At 32.1% G+C, this 15,910-nt stretch overlaps 1 protein-coding gene across 2 annotated transcripts in view; it reads right to left on the bottom strand.

The window, feature by feature from the left end:
- The window catches only part of Ccdc91 (coiled-coil domain containing 91), a 347,370-nt gene that overhangs the window by 260,914 nt on the left and 70,546 nt on the right, over nucleotides 1-15,910 (bottom strand). The window contains exons 2-4 of one of the 2 annotated variants that reach the window (XM_058576297.1): nucleotides 12,419-12,546; nucleotides 11,559-11,602; nucleotides 9,215-9,293 (exon numbers count right to left, since the gene is read on the bottom strand). In XM_058576297.1, coding sequence (XP_058432280.1) covers nucleotides 9,215-9,293; nucleotides 11,559-11,588 — 109 coding nt within the window. In that variant the 5' untranslated portion in view covers nucleotides 11,589-11,602; nucleotides 12,419-12,546. The remainder of the gene's footprint in view (nucleotides 1-9,214; nucleotides 9,294-11,558; nucleotides 11,603-12,418; nucleotides 12,547-15,910) is intronic. The other variant, XM_046436020.2, reaches the window with a different exon arrangement.

Here is a 15,910-nt window from a genome sequence, read left to right as displayed (position 1 = left end):
CTACCAAAAGCACTATACAGATATAATCCAATTCCGATCAAAATCCTAATGGCATTCCTCATAGAAATAGAAAAAGACACAAAGACTAACCCACAAAATTACAATTATCTTATATTAGACAAATGCGCCAAAAACATGCATTGGAGAAAAGATAGCCTCTTCAACAAATGGTGCTGGGAAAACTGGAAATCCATATGCAACAAAATGAAACTAAACCCCTATCTCTCACCATGCACAAAATTCAACTCAAAGTGATCAAGGACCTAGGAATTCAACTAGAAGAAAAAGTAGGCCCTAATCTTCATCATGTGAGATTAGTCTCTAACTTCCTTAATAAAACTCCTATAGCACAAGAATTAAAACCAAGAATCAATAAATGGGATGGACTCAAACTAAAAAGTTTCTTCTCAGCAAAAGAAACAATCTGTCAGATGAATAGAGAGCCTACATCTTGGGAGAAAATTTTTACCCCTCACACATCAGATAGAGCACTAATCTCTAGGGTATATAAAGAATTCAAAAAGCTAAACACCAAAAAACAAATAACCCAATCATCTCTAGCAACTAGAGAAATGCAATTCAAAACTACTCTAAAATACCATCTCACTCCAGTCAGAGTGGCAGCTCCTATGAAGACAAACAATAATAAGTGTTGGTGAGGATGTGGGGGAAAAGGCACACTCATACACTGCTGGTGGGACTGCAAATTGGTGCAGCCAATATGAAAAGCAGTATGGAGATTCCTTGGAAAAGTGGGAATGGTACCACCATTTGATCCAGCTATCCTTCTCCTCAGTCTATACCCAAAGTACTTAAAAACAGAAATATTAAAGGGACACAGCCACATCAATGTTTATAGCAGCACAATTCACAATAGCCAAACTGTGGAACCAACCTAGATGCCCTTCAGTAGATGAATGGATTTAAAAAAAAAAGTGGCATATATGGAATGGAATTTTAAACTCTGGATAGAGCAGAGGAGTGGAAGGGGAAAGGAGGGGGCAGGGAGTTAGCAATGATGGTGGAATGTGATGGACATCATTATCCAAAGTACATGTATGAAGACATGAATTGGTGTGAACATACTTTATATACAAACAGAGATATGAAAAACTGTGTTCTATATATGTAATAAGAATTGTGATGTATTCCGCTGTCATGTATTTTAAAAATAAAAGCAATTTAAAAAAACCAATAACAAGGGCTGGGGTGCTGGCTCAGCAGTAGAGAGCTCACCTAGCATGTGCAAGGCCCTGGATTCGATCCTCAGCACCACACAAAAATAAATGAATAAAATAAAGGCATTGTGTCCAACTACAACTAAAAAATAAATTTAAAAAATAACAATAAAGAGTAATTTCATGAGGCTAAAGAAATGTAATTCTGAAGGAAAACTAAATAGATATATTGATATAAGACTGCTAAGCAATGATTTCTACTATTACTGAGCTACAAAGATTTTTTTTTTGCTAATTTAGAATTACAATGATAGAGTACTATCTCCATATAAAAAAAATCACTGCTAAAGTTTAATTTTTTCAGTAATAACATAAAATATCTACAACATTATTTTTAAGCTATTCATTTGTATATAAATATATTCTAAAATGTTCTAAAAAGCACACCAGTCTTTGTAAAAAGCAAACTCCCAATCAGAACAGATACAGATAGTACCATAAAATACTATAAGGGAAAAAATATATATAAACAGTAATTCATCATTAAAATATATAGAAGAGGACCAAGTTTGTCTTAAGTATTATAGTTATTCATATTAATGTTTGTATTCTATGTGTATAGCTATGTTTTTAGAACATATGTAATTTATTACATTAGTTCTATTGTCAGTGCACCACACAGTTAAAACCCAGTAAGTTGAAGCTACTCATATTATAGACAACTGTTACCAGAAAAAATAAATAAATAACAAACACAGAACTTAAAATCTTAAAGAACATTTACATATCATTTAGTCTTTCAATCAACAGATTAATTATCAACATTTCAGAGAAGTTACAGTTAGCTCGACAACGTAGCCAGAACTTTTCAGTGTGACTCTAAACCACACTATAAACCTCATCTCCAATGTCATAACAAATATTATTTGTATAATCCTCAATTATGTACATTAATGAACATGGACTGCCATAAATTACTGAAAACCCACATGAAGACTAATACTTATATGTTTAGTAATAACTCAGAACTTTATGGAAGCTATTGTCTTAGGTGTCATTAAAATAAACTAACTCCAGAATAAAAGAATGTAAGTCAATAACCTGGAAGGTAACTAGAAACATAGAAAGTAGTAAAAAGAAGCTATATGGCAGTCTTCTCTTCGAATAATCTGTGTAAAGATGCTATTAAATTATACTTCAATGGAATCGAGTTTATATAATCCAGACAAAGTGTCTAACACAGATATAAAATAAAAAATATGGAAAGTTTTTAAACATTATCCATATTGCCTATTACATAGTAGTTATGTGAATATGTAATGAGTCACCTTGAAATTTTACCTCAAATATAGGCCAGACCAATGCATTTGGTTAATGTTTATTGTTACCACTGCAAGTCACAGATAAATCTGAAGAAAAATATTCAAACAATTATTCCTCAAACAAAAGTTTGTAGACTCAGGTTCTGAGCTCTCATAGATGTGTAACACAGATTCTACTGGAAAAACAGGGTTAGCAACGAGAGTAATGGGATATTAATAAAATGACCGATTTGTTGTCCTAGGTTTTCCTGGCCAGGAGAATGGAGAATGGAAAAACTGAACCATGAAATCAAAAAGGCATCTGTCTTCCAGGTTTCTCTCTGCCAATGTCTTAAGAAAAATGTTTGAACTTTCCTGTTGGCTTTGTATGCAAATAGCTCCAGATGCAAAGTGAACCACATCTAAGTTATTTGGTTCAACATCTGCTGGTCCAATTCCCATTATTCCTTCTAACGGGTCGGCTTGTGACAGTTTAGTTTGCCCTCTTTATAAGCTGTTTTGAACGAGCTAATTTGGATTAAAGTATCTATCTGGACCACTTGTTTTTCCCTTTGATGGTCAATGCATTCTAATGTGGTCTGTGTAGTTCTACAAGAACTGAGAAACATTATTGGAAAGGACAGTATTCAAGGTTTTGCCTCCCACCTCGCCTTCTAGACAATTTATATTTATACAGTTAAAAGTAAAAAGCGAAGAGTCATTTGCCTGTAAAACAGCACCACCCACTTTGTACAAAATGGCAACATAACAATGCATTCTGACCTAATATTCTTTTCACGAAACTGCTATCAAAGTTTTGAAGCTAAAATTACTGATGAAAGTGTTTGCCAATATTAACAATAGATTTCATGAAACACCCTGTCCTTCAAGGTGACAGTTTTCATATAACATCACTAAAATGGAATAAAATTCACAGCACGTGGCATTTAGTGTCTGTTACACAGTATAACTGCAAATATATAATAAATGAGAGAATGGAGGATGAATGAAAAAACAAACCAAAGAATTAATTTAAATAAATTCCATGAATTCTGAAACTTTGGGTCTACTGCAATCAAAAAATATGATCAAAACCACAGATGCCAAACTAAGATACAATTCTTAGAACTTGCAAGGTCAACTAAAGACATGGTCCTTCTTTCAAAGAGTATATGTAAAGAACTTGCATTAAAGGTGAAAGTGGACAAAGAAAGAAATCAGAATGTAAGTATAGGTATACTCTATATTGTGTGTATGCATGTGTGTGTGTGTGTGTGTGTACACATATATAGTAGCCATTAATTTTGAAGTCTCTGCTCATAGTTTCCTAAAAAGAACATTACCAGTCCATTTATGAAAGAAACATCTTTGATTTAGAATAATTATAAATAACAATATATTTCCTAGTCAAAAACTGAAAAGTCCTTTTCTGAAAAGTACAGTCCTATAAATAGCCAAATCAAAAACTTTCTTCTATTATGCACAAAATCTAAATTTTTTTCCTTTAGAAAAATTAATAAGAAAAAAAGGAGGTAAGAGAATTGGATAGTGCTATTATTGCATATAGAACTATAATATATTAAACTAAAATTTGATCTAACTTCTACTGGTACCTATTGGTACACAGCAGAACTAGAACAGAGATGAGAACAGACTTATAAAATAGCTGTGCTTTCATTCACAGAATCTATAGCTACTCTTATTAATCATTATTTCTAGGCATATGTCTGAACTGAGGATGACCAGAAGTAAACTAAGTCCCAAAGGAAATAATTTCTTAGCTATCTTTGAATAAATACCAAAGATTTTCAAGATTAATGTATTTTTAAAGGAAAGTTTAGGTTTGTACCCTTCTAACTTATCATCGAAAGACTATTTAATTCATCCCACAGAATTAAAAATAATCAAGAAAGGATAACTGAAAATAAATCTGTTCTACTAATCACCAAGAAATAGTGGGCACTGATTTTTAACAAGGCATAGTGCTATATTAGGCACTTGGGGGCTGGAAAAGTTTAAAACCTGGTCTCTGTCCTCCAAAGCTCAGACTAAAAAGGAAACAGAGAGATGAGTCATACTGATAAAATGATACTAAAATTACAAAATAAACACCCATATTCATAGCAACCTTATGTGAAATAGTCAAAGGTGGAATCAACCCAAATATCCATGAACAGATGAATGTATTAAGAAAGGAAATCAAAATACACAATGGAATATTACACAGGATTAAAAAGGGAGTAAATTTTGACACATGCTACAACATAAATGAATCTTTAAGATGTTATTCAAAGTAAAATAAGATAGTCACAAAAAGACAAATACTGGCCAAATGCGGTGCTCATGCCTGTAATCCCAGCTACTCAAGAGGCTGAGGTAGGAGGATAAAAAATTTGAGACCAGTCTGAGCTACTTACCAAGACCCTGCCTCAAAATAATTTTTCTCAAAAGGCCTGGAGATGTATTTTAGTAGTATAGCACCTGACAAACATATGCAAGTTCTTGAGATCAATGCCCAGCCCAAAACAAAAGACACATACTGTATGATTCTACTTAAAGAGGTATCTATAACAAATTCATAGAAACTGAAAGTACAAAAAAATAATAAAATCAATTAGAAAAAAAGAAAAAGAAACTGAAAGTACAAAAGTGATTGTCAGGGACTGAGGAGAGAGGGAAAACAGGGAGTTGTTTAATAGGTATAGAGTTTCAATTTTACAAGGTACAATACTGACCTATATACTTTAAAATTATTAAGATGGTAAATTCTGTTGCATGTGTTTTACCACGACTTTTAAAACTATGAATTAGCAAGAACTAAGAACAAAACAAGTACTGCAGGAATAAAATGATAACAGTTCCTCATAGGAAGAAGTTAATGAGATACAGAACTAATTCAGAATAAATTTAGTGTAAAGCTTTTCTTGAAAAATATGACTCAGGTAAGCATATGGGAGATGAGGAAAGGTATTACAATTAGGAGCAATGGCAAAGGCACAGAAACACTACATAGATCACAGTTTAGCGCACAGGCTTCTAAGAGAATAATCACAGAAAGCAATCTAGAAGGTAAGACTATGGAAAAGGAGGAAAATGTGTGAATAAAGGCAATTCTTCTTGGATAGCTTTCACTGAAATAAAGTAATAATATCCATGTTTATAGAGAGTAAGAGCAAAAGGTAAAGAAGAGATTGCTAATTTCATATTCATCACTTACCTTCTCCAATTCCTGATAATGGATGTGTAAAGAAACATATTACAAGTTAGATGCTCTAACATGATATATATAAGCCCACAGATAAGAATTTGAATTTCATTTATGCTATCTGGCAATTAATTAATTAATTAATTTCATCTTCAGAATTACATATAAGCTAGAATTTTAAAAGGCTCCATTATGTTAATGATGCTAATGTACAGAAAAATGCAGATCTCGAGGTACCTGGACCCACTGACAGATTGGCAGGTTATAAACAGACACTTGGAGAGATCCATTATTATTCCTGTTGCTATTACAAAAATCATGCTCCATCTAACCATGAGTCCTGAAAAAGTATAAACACAAGATCTACTAGTCCATTATACTCTAACAAAATTCCTTAACCTAACACCAAGAGTGAAGATTTTCATTTCCCCCCTGAATACTTCAAAACTTAAAACAATATTACTGAGTTATTATCTTAGATTTTAAGCTACAGTAAAACTTGATTAATATTCATCTATTTCAAGAAATATTTTTCATATATATCATAGACAGCTGAGGCTATACCTCAGGTAGAAAAAAAAACAAGGAGAAAATTTGTCTTAGACTGAAAAGAATCTCAGATCTCTTAAAGGTTCTATCTTCACTGGTGTTAGTGTAGAAATGATTAAATTGTTATGTCAATTAGTCTATTCATATCACTCTCATCTAAACATTTTCTAGCTACCTAAATCAGAGGCTGACTTCCCCAGGAGCCAGAAGAAAACAAACTACCTATGGAAGAGAAAAAAGATTGCTTTGGCTAGAAGAACATGTACCAGGTTTTTAACTTCAACCCTTAGCCAGGTTTGTTTTTTCTCCTTTCTGAAAAAAAAAAAAAATCCCAAAAGAGTACTTTCTATAGCCCTGGGAGATTTTGTTTTGTTTTGTTTTTAAGGAAGTGAGGAACAGACTCTGTGTGTGTATGTGTGTGTGTGCGCGCGCGGACACACAGAAAAGAAGTTGTTCTTTAATTCTAACTGGTTTTGGCTTTGAAGACTTTGAAGACTTGAAAAATCATATAGTGAACACATATATCATATAGTGTTGATTTGAACACAAAAATCATATAGTGTTCATTTCTGAGAAACAGAAATTAGATAATTTTCCCATAATATATAATTCTTTAGTATACTGCCACAAGTTATTATAGAAAAACAGATTCTGTTCCTGCTTTTATAGAAAGTTAAAAATTGGCTTCAACTTCCAATCTACTGAATCTATTTCCTCAAAAACCATGGTTAGCCACCTATGGGTTTCCCATGAACCTACAATCTCACCAATCATCCTCTCTACAGCCTTTGACACTAGTTGATAATAGCTTTTTCAAAATTTTCTAATTTCTATGCTGTAGTACTTGACTACCCTCCCCTTACCTCAAAGAACTCTATTCTCTATGGACACCTATATTAATCCATTCAGCCCTACTCTTTCTATACACTGCTTCTTCCTGTGATCCCCTGCAACTTTTTGTGACTTTTTTTTTTTTAATCTAATACTGAGGACCCAACCCAGGGCCTACAAATGCTTTACCACTGAGTTACATCTCTAGATTAATCTACAACTCCCAAGCTCATAACTCTAACCCTGACCTTTCTACTCAGTTCTACAGACCTTAAATACACAAGTTTAAGAGAATTCATTATGTCCCCACTCTCTCTAAAACCAACCCCGAAATTCTCTATTTCTATTTCTAGTCATACTAACAACATTTCTTCATAGTCAAGGCTTGAAACCTCAAAAATCAATCTGACTCCTTTCACAATCACATCTAGTCAGAAAGTCCTGGTGCCTTTTTTGAAAAAATGGAGTTACTGAAAAGAACTGAAATAGAATTAGAAAGACTAAATTTCATCTCTAAACGTACCTATACTATCATTTTTTCATCTACACAACAGGAAAAGGGTAGTTGTTCTGTACATAAAAATTCTAAGCCATTACACAAATATCATTTATTGTCCTTATGCTTCCTATTGATTTCCACTGCCATCTTATTCATTGATAACATTACTAAATTCATTCATTTTTTTCCAATTATTCATTCTACAAATACTTATCAAGGGACAACTATAAATTAGACACTATGCTTGGCAGTTAAGATACAATAATAGTACAAATAGACATGATGGCTAAACTCACAAAACTTAAAATCTAACTGGAAGTTGGATAATAAGTTGCATGTAGACATGAGAGGGTTTAGTGGGAAGTTTCACAGAAAAAGAAACATTAAAGCAAGAAATAACATAATTAATAAGTAAGATAGTAAAGAATGGGGAAAAGTAGCATGGGAAATAAGGGAGACAATTCTGGGCAGAGCACACAAAACATGAAGCAAGAATGAGCATTCTAACTAGGCCATCCCTTTTTGTTCCTCTGTTGCATTTTTGTTCCATTTGTCTTCCTCCCTTCAAAATCCTCCCCTACTGAGGCTAGGGTTATGGCTCAGTGGTAGAACGCTTGCCTCGCATGCAGGGGACACTGGGTTCAATCACATACTACTATCCCATATCTGTCTTTTGAAATCACATGCATCTTTCAAAGTTCAGATTAACAATATATACTGACTCAGCCACACCAGGCATGAAATAAGCATTTACTAAATGAATGGGTGACAAAATCATCATTCCTTTCAAATGACAAATGTGCTTCCCAAAATAAGTATGCATGTGCTTGCCCTTGCCCTTGAAATATGGATTAGACGATGCTCTACACAACACTCTATCCTCATGGGGTCTAATGCAAACTAAGCACTCAATAAACACTTGTAGGATGCATACCTCCAATAATCTAGGATCAGGCAAAACTGTCAAAGAAAAAGACTTTAGTCTTTAAGCCCTAACTTTATAATGATTTGACAAAAAAAGCCTAGAAAAGTCAAATTCTTATATAGACATGAATTATACTACTACTGAACATTAGATTTCTTAGAAATATCTCTCAATAATATAATTTTTTGTACTTAATTTCTTTAATGACTTGTGCGTGCATCTGTGTGTGTTTGTGTGTGTGTGTGTGTGTGTGTGTGTTGGGGGTTTAAATCCCAAGACCTTGTACATACTAAGCACAAACTCTACCATTGAGCTACACCTCCAGCCTTGATGATTTATTTTTAATATTCAATATTTCTAAATGATTTTACTATGAGCAATTTAAATACTAGTAAAAATAATGTTATTTTTAGGATATTAAATGGCAGTCTTTAACAAATGATCAAGACTAAAAAATTATTTGACACCTCACCTTTCTAAAACTAAGATAAATTAGAAAAATATAAATTATACTTTAATTTCATTTAATGTTCCCAAGATCATTTTTAGGATCAAGCCATTATCATGGAATTTGTAATGTAATTCATAATTTTCTCTTTAAAATGAAAACTAGATTAAAGAGTCAATCTTCTGATCAGAGAAGGACAAGTGAAAAAGTAGAAAAAGATTTTGAAAAAGGCAAAAATGTTAAATGGGGAAAAACTTCTAATTACTATCTATCAGTACCTGTAGGGAAGGCAGCCCAAGGAATAGCAGGAGATGTTGTTTGGGTTTCACCATTTCCACCATCAAAAGTCTCTGCAGCCTAGGAAAAGCAAACAAATAAACAAAAAGGCAAGATTATTTTAGAAGATCTAAAAAGTAGAAATTCTATTTAAGTGATCAAATATCCCAGTTTTACATGCTTATCTTCTGTAATACACTAAAAACATTTATTAATTTTTTTATTTGTTTTAATTAGTTATACATGAGAATAGAACATCAAATACTTCCAAATTCTAAATACCCAGTTGCTCTTCAGGGTTTATTGCTGCCTTCCCTACCATATATTACCACCCACAGCACCCATATCCTATTATCTTCAAGTAAATATCTTTCTTCCTTATTCAAATAAATCTCATCTCAATGAAATTTTTATTTCATATATCCTTAATCATGTTTTCATTTGTAAACTTTTTTAAACTTTTTTCTAACTTAACTTACCACAATATTTACCCATCCATATAAGAAATATAATAATATAGAGCCCAAATCTTTTAAATTAATTCACATTAGACTTAGGGATTTAGAAATATAAAAATGTAGAACCCAAATCTTTTAAATTAATTCACATTAGATTTAGGTATTTTAAAAAAAATAGGAAAGGAATTCTCTAGCTCCTTGAATAATTACTAGCTGGACTTACTAGCATTAAGATTAGAAAATTCCTAAAACTGACATTTTGATGATCAAGTGCTCCAATTTTGGGACAGTCAATTACTGAATTTTGAGTTTGTGGATAAGAATACAGAGTTTTCTGTCTCTTAGGTGACCAGGTCACAGCAAAATTATTACTAAAAATTAGAGCCATAATTTCAATTTGAATTCTGCATTGAGTTGTCAGCCAAGGAGAAGTCAAATGAAACAATCTGCCACAGGCACTAAGTGACACAGAATATAGTACTACTTGCTACAAGCTGAAAAAAAAAATAAACATATTTTATATGACCAAGGATAGTAGCCTGACATGCTTCTACAGCTGGGGTGAAAAGAAACCTAATAGCAACAATTATTACAATGTTCCTTGACACTGCACCTATGAAATAGTGAAAGGAATACATGGATTGAACATAATATTGAGGTGTAACTGTTACTCAAAGAGCACTACCCATTCAGTTTTATATATTTTATATATTAAGGATGGCTTAAACAAAGGGAATTATACTTGACTGTATCCTCCAAATAGCCAACAATTTCCAAACAATTAACAATTGTTTAACAATTAACCAGATGATAATATGGAAATATTATATTTCAATAATATAAATAAGATTTAATCACCTCAGAAAAACTAAAATACTAAATAAAATGCAGAAAACACTCAAATGTGCTAAGCAAAAACCAGTGTTAGATGAAATACAAAAAGTAGGTTTGTCTATACACTAAATAGCTCCATATTGATAGATATTGAATATAAACAAAACAGAAAGTTATCTTAACTTCAAAAAAAACACCATTCTTTCATAAAATTAAGAACATTATATGTATACTTAAAACCTTATTTATCCTATTAATGACATTAATTACATTCCTTAATTTTATGATTCACTTTTTATCAAATCCAAGTGAGGTGAAAATTGTACTTTAAAAAAAAAAAGAAAAAAAAATCGCAGAGCTCACTTGATGGTAGTTCCAGGACTTGAGCTCAGGCATCCTGACTCTTAATCCAGAGATTTTCCTGCAAGACTATACTGGCTCCATAAAAATAACTGGGTTATAAAATATTTCAATAAAATGAACACACACTGAAAAGGATTAAGGAAAAGACACTGCTTCTTCAGTTAACAATTTCCACTTACAAAGTATCCAACCAAATAATTATTAGAGAGAATAATCTAATAACACAAACATGCTAATTAGTTTTATAAACCACCAAAAGGCTATGTACTTCATATACTAAATCAACTCGTTACAGGTGTAAACATGCAAATGTGACAAGATCTCTAAGACTCATTCCTCATCTCACAAGTATTTCCTAATAGATATGTATCCCAGCAAAATCATCTGCTGACAATTTTTAAAACCTCTTCTTTAGTGCTTCTACTGGTAGCACTTAATTACCTAAATTTAAATCATTCCTATGGGCAAAACCAAACCTTCAATAATAATCAATCAGTTTTGACTTTCAGAGGGATGATACTTTTTAATTTTTCTTGAATTCTCTCTTTTTTTTAATTCCAGGATTATAGTCAAGGTGATTAAGAAAATATCATGAATGCCAACAAAAAATAATATATTTTCAAAATAGATTACTGCATTATATATAACCTTACAAAAGTTAACACCCCCAAACATAAATAATAATACATACCTCAAAACCACCAAAATCGTCATCATCCATTCTTCAAGTGTCACCTGAAAAATATCAAAAGACACTAAAATAAGACCACACACACAGCCATTTATGTCAAAACACTTCCCCAACTTAAATGTACATACATTTTGATTTTTCCCCCAACTTAAATGTATACACATTTTGATTCTTACAGGAAAACTACTTCTTACTTGTTAAAAAAAAAAAAAAAAGTTTAAACTATCAATGTATGCATTTTTTAACACCAAAAAAATGGTAATTGACTTTGACTTTCTGGAAAAATTAGCAATTTCTGTAATTTTTTCAGTAACCATGTATTTTGCCATTTTATGTTCAGACGCCAGGAGTGGAAAAATATTCTTTTACATTTTAATTTTCTTTTCCCAAATTGGCGCTAGGGCTCAATTCAATAATGCTTCCTGCTTTTTGCATCTATTCCTCAGTTGTCTGGCAACATCAGCACAAACGCTAGCTAAGAACAGGACTGTGGTGAATTGTTGGAAATCTGTCCTTCACCACAAAGGTTCTTCCCTCGGTTTCATGGCCGGGCTGATTTAGATTTTCAAAATTGATCAGCATTTTTGAGCTGTGGCCACAATTTTTGGAGCATTTTGATATGTGTATTTTTAGCCGAAACTGCTTTGCACTTTTGGAAAAATGTGGAGCAAGTTACTAGGCTGATCAAGATAAATCAAGTCATGTATTCATGGGAGACTAGGGATGAGAAAAACACAAGCAAATATCCAGATTTCCTCTCTTCTTTAACCTTAAAGTATGTAAGAGAGAAGCAATAGGATAACATATACTTTATTCTGTTCTAAACACATAAAAATGGAAGGATGAACTCATACTAGTACCTGTACTTAAACAAAATAGCAGGGGCTGGGGATGTGGCTCAAACGGTAGCGCGCTCGCCTGGCATGCGTGCGGCCTGGGTTCAATCCTCAGCACCACATACAAACAAAGATGTTGTGTCCGCCGAAAACTAAAAAATAATATTAAAAAAATTCTCTCTCTCTCTCTTAAGAAAAAAACACACAAAATAGCAGCTTTACCTAACAAACCATGAAAGAACTAAAAAACCTGAAAAGGTAAAAATAAGTATTAGATGGTCCGCATTAATATGGAAAAAAAATTCTTACATAGTTTTTCAAGATATGATTTGGAACTTAAAATTGTGAGTCAGTAGCTGCAAGTGACACTTTGGTCAGTAATACCTGGTTTTCTTTTCTTTCAAAAGTGAATATATTCAAATACTAACTATAGTTTCCTTGACATAGTAATACAAGATAGACTTGATTACAGGAAAATAATTCTCTCCCACTTCTCATAAAACAGCTATGGAAATTAAGCCATATGTCAAGTAATAATCCTAAAGGCATTTTCTAAGATTCCTGGCTTTTAGCAGTCATCTGTAGACATGCTCTGCTTGCTCACTGAAATTAGTATTAGTGCCTTTGAAAGGAGAACTTAGAAAATTGTTAAAATAAAAGTTAAAAATGTTAATCTTCATGGCTATTTTAATAGGCAAAGCAAATTTGTTTGCATAAAAACTCAGTAGGTACACAGATTTAAAAGAAAAATGGCATTAAAATGGCATTGGTATGTGATTTTTGAAAACGCCTAAGAGCATTACTCTTAGAACCAGAATATGATAGCATATTGTCACCATTACCACAATTTAACAATTGGATGAAAAATTCTAAAAGATGTATTTCTCCAAAAATTAAAGCTAAGCAAGGCATCCACATACAGCACTTACAAAATATAAACCAGACTTACAGAAATTTTTGATGGTGGTTAGTTTGAAATGGAATTTATATTAATTTTGTGTTGCAAGTGAAGAGAATCTGTATGATTACTTTTTTCATGAAGAAATTATGAAAGAAGAATTATATGGATACTGAGAATTGACTTAGTCAGACTATAAACACCAAGCTTGTCTTAGCCACATGTATCCCACAAATCTCAAGAGACAATTAAAAGATATTTTTAGCATCTAAAAATGCCATACTCGAATAATATGGTTTCAAAAGAATGGTATTTTTAGAGTAATTCTCTTAGGCGTTTTCATAAATCACATACCAATAAATTATTTGTAAGTGCCAGAAAATTTGAAAACAAAAACAAATACCCATACAAAACAATCATTTCAGTTTGTTTGGTTATGGTAATGAATCAACTACCATCCTAAGTCTGATTTAGTTCACAAAAGAACATACTAGTAACTCCTGACATTTTTCCATATCCCAGCAACTTCTATATACTAAAGGCAAATGACAGATTTCCTCTTCATTTTTTTCAAAGCAATATTGATATATTTCATTTTAAAAAATGTGTCCCTGTTTCTTAGAATATAGTACTAGAGAAGTAAAAATCATTTTAAAGCAATAATCTTTCTCTAATGTAAACATCAAATCCTGCAAGTTTGTTTCTTCTTGAACATTCTGAAGAGTAAGAGGAAAGAAAATTAATAGCATTCATTTGTAATAATCAATTTTACAATATACAAAAATTTAAAATTAGTTTTTAAAAGGAAATATTACAAGTGTGGCCTTGTTATAGATTTAGCCACTCCAGTACATTTCAAATATTATTTTATCTAAAATGCATTCCTACAAAACATTTTACAGTATTTCTGCAACTTAACATGCTAGCCTCTAAAAACAAATATTCTAAGAATGTACCAACACCAAAGACGACTTTCATCTAAGTTACAGAATCATAAGCCTGACCAAACAACTAAGAGATCATGTAATTCATTCTTTTGTGTCATGGCAGGAAAAGACATGGAAACTTTGTTATCAGCATGAGAATTTACATTCAAAATTTTCTGAATATCTAGGTTTAACAATTGTCAAAAAGTAAAAAATCATTCACAAGATAATTCAAGAAAATTTTCTAAAATTAAAGGATATTATATACAGTTTTAATAGGTCTATCAAGTACCCAAGAAAACAGAAGAAACCCACACCAAGACACAATAGAGACAAAGATCAGATTCAAGAAGCTTCCCAAGATATAAAATAGGGTTTATAGAGAGAATGAATGAAATAATGGCATCAGACTTCACAACAGCATCAATGAAAAACAATGGAGCAATGCTTTTAAAATTCAAAGGGAAAATGGTTTATAACATAGAATTCGATAATTAGCCAAACCAACAAATAACTGAAGAACAAATAAAGTCATATCCCCACCTATAGTCTTGAAACAATTTTTTATTTCCCACTTTCTTAAAAAAGTTATGGCATTAAAACCCAAGGAATAAGACAAAAACAAAGACTATGTGGAACTGGGAAATGTGGTCCAACTATGGTAAAATGTGAAATGAAAAGGGAATTCTTCCAGAATGATGATGGTAACCTAAATTCCCAAGATACCTATGTCACAGGATCAGAGAACAACCAGTCTAGGTTGAAGCAGATCAGGAAGCTCCTCCAGGATGTATTCAAGCAAATGAAATTAATAGACTATGTCATATGTTTTACCATCATTAATGCAATTTTTTAAAATGAGGGGAAATTTTAGGGTTGGATTAGTGACAAAAAAACTAACCAAATGAAAACAGAGAAACCAATATGTTGGACAAGAAAAGTAAACTTTATACACTACATTTTCCAGTTGTGAATGGTATTCATATAATCAAAATAATATAAACAATGAATAAGTAATTACATCAAGATTAAAATATAACCATTTGTGAACTCTAAAAGGAGATGGGATATGTGCTATGGGGTAGAGCATGTAATAAAAAAACAACTTCAAGTCCTAACTTTAATATTAGAAAGCTGATGAGTCTGAAGTTGGAAAATAAAATGGTAACAATAATAAGCATATTGTGTACGGATACACTGGTGATGACTAAAATAATTGTCTATACGTGTCAAATATATGGCCACTAGAAGGTAAAAAATGAGGACGTGAAAAAGAAGGGAGGGTACAAAGAGACTTACAAATTTCAACTATGGGTATAAGGAAAGAAATTAAGTACTATAAGCCAACCTACCTATTATTTCCATCAAAATTCTTAGGAAAAAACTCAGTATGCTTTATGAAATTAACTATAAAAGGAGACATAAGTGCTTTAAAATAACATTTAGTGAATGAATAAATTAGAATTTTTATAATGCTGCCCTCCATTACATTTTCCTGTTACATGTATTTATACAAATTGTAAACTGTATCTCTAGACAACAAAACTGCTCCAAAACAAAGCAAATTAAAATGAGTGGGGGGGGGGGGGGGGGCTGAGAAAAAGACCCTTAGAAAACTGACTTCAAAAAATAATACCTGTCAAGAAGTCATCTATATTATTCACCTTGGGATGCCAAAGTGTCCTTCCAGTT

The sequence above is a fragment of the Marmota monax genome, unplaced genomic scaffold, assembly GCF_021218885.2.
Source record: "Marmota monax isolate L192 unplaced genomic scaffold, Marmota_monax_Labrador192_F-V1.1 WCK01_AAM20220418_F8-fsc00012, whole genome shotgun sequence".
NCBI lineage: Eukaryota > Metazoa > Chordata > Mammalia > Rodentia > Sciuridae > Marmota > Marmota monax.
The sequence above is the reverse complement of the archived record's forward strand: the minus strand, read 5'-3'. Positions and strand labels throughout refer to the sequence as shown.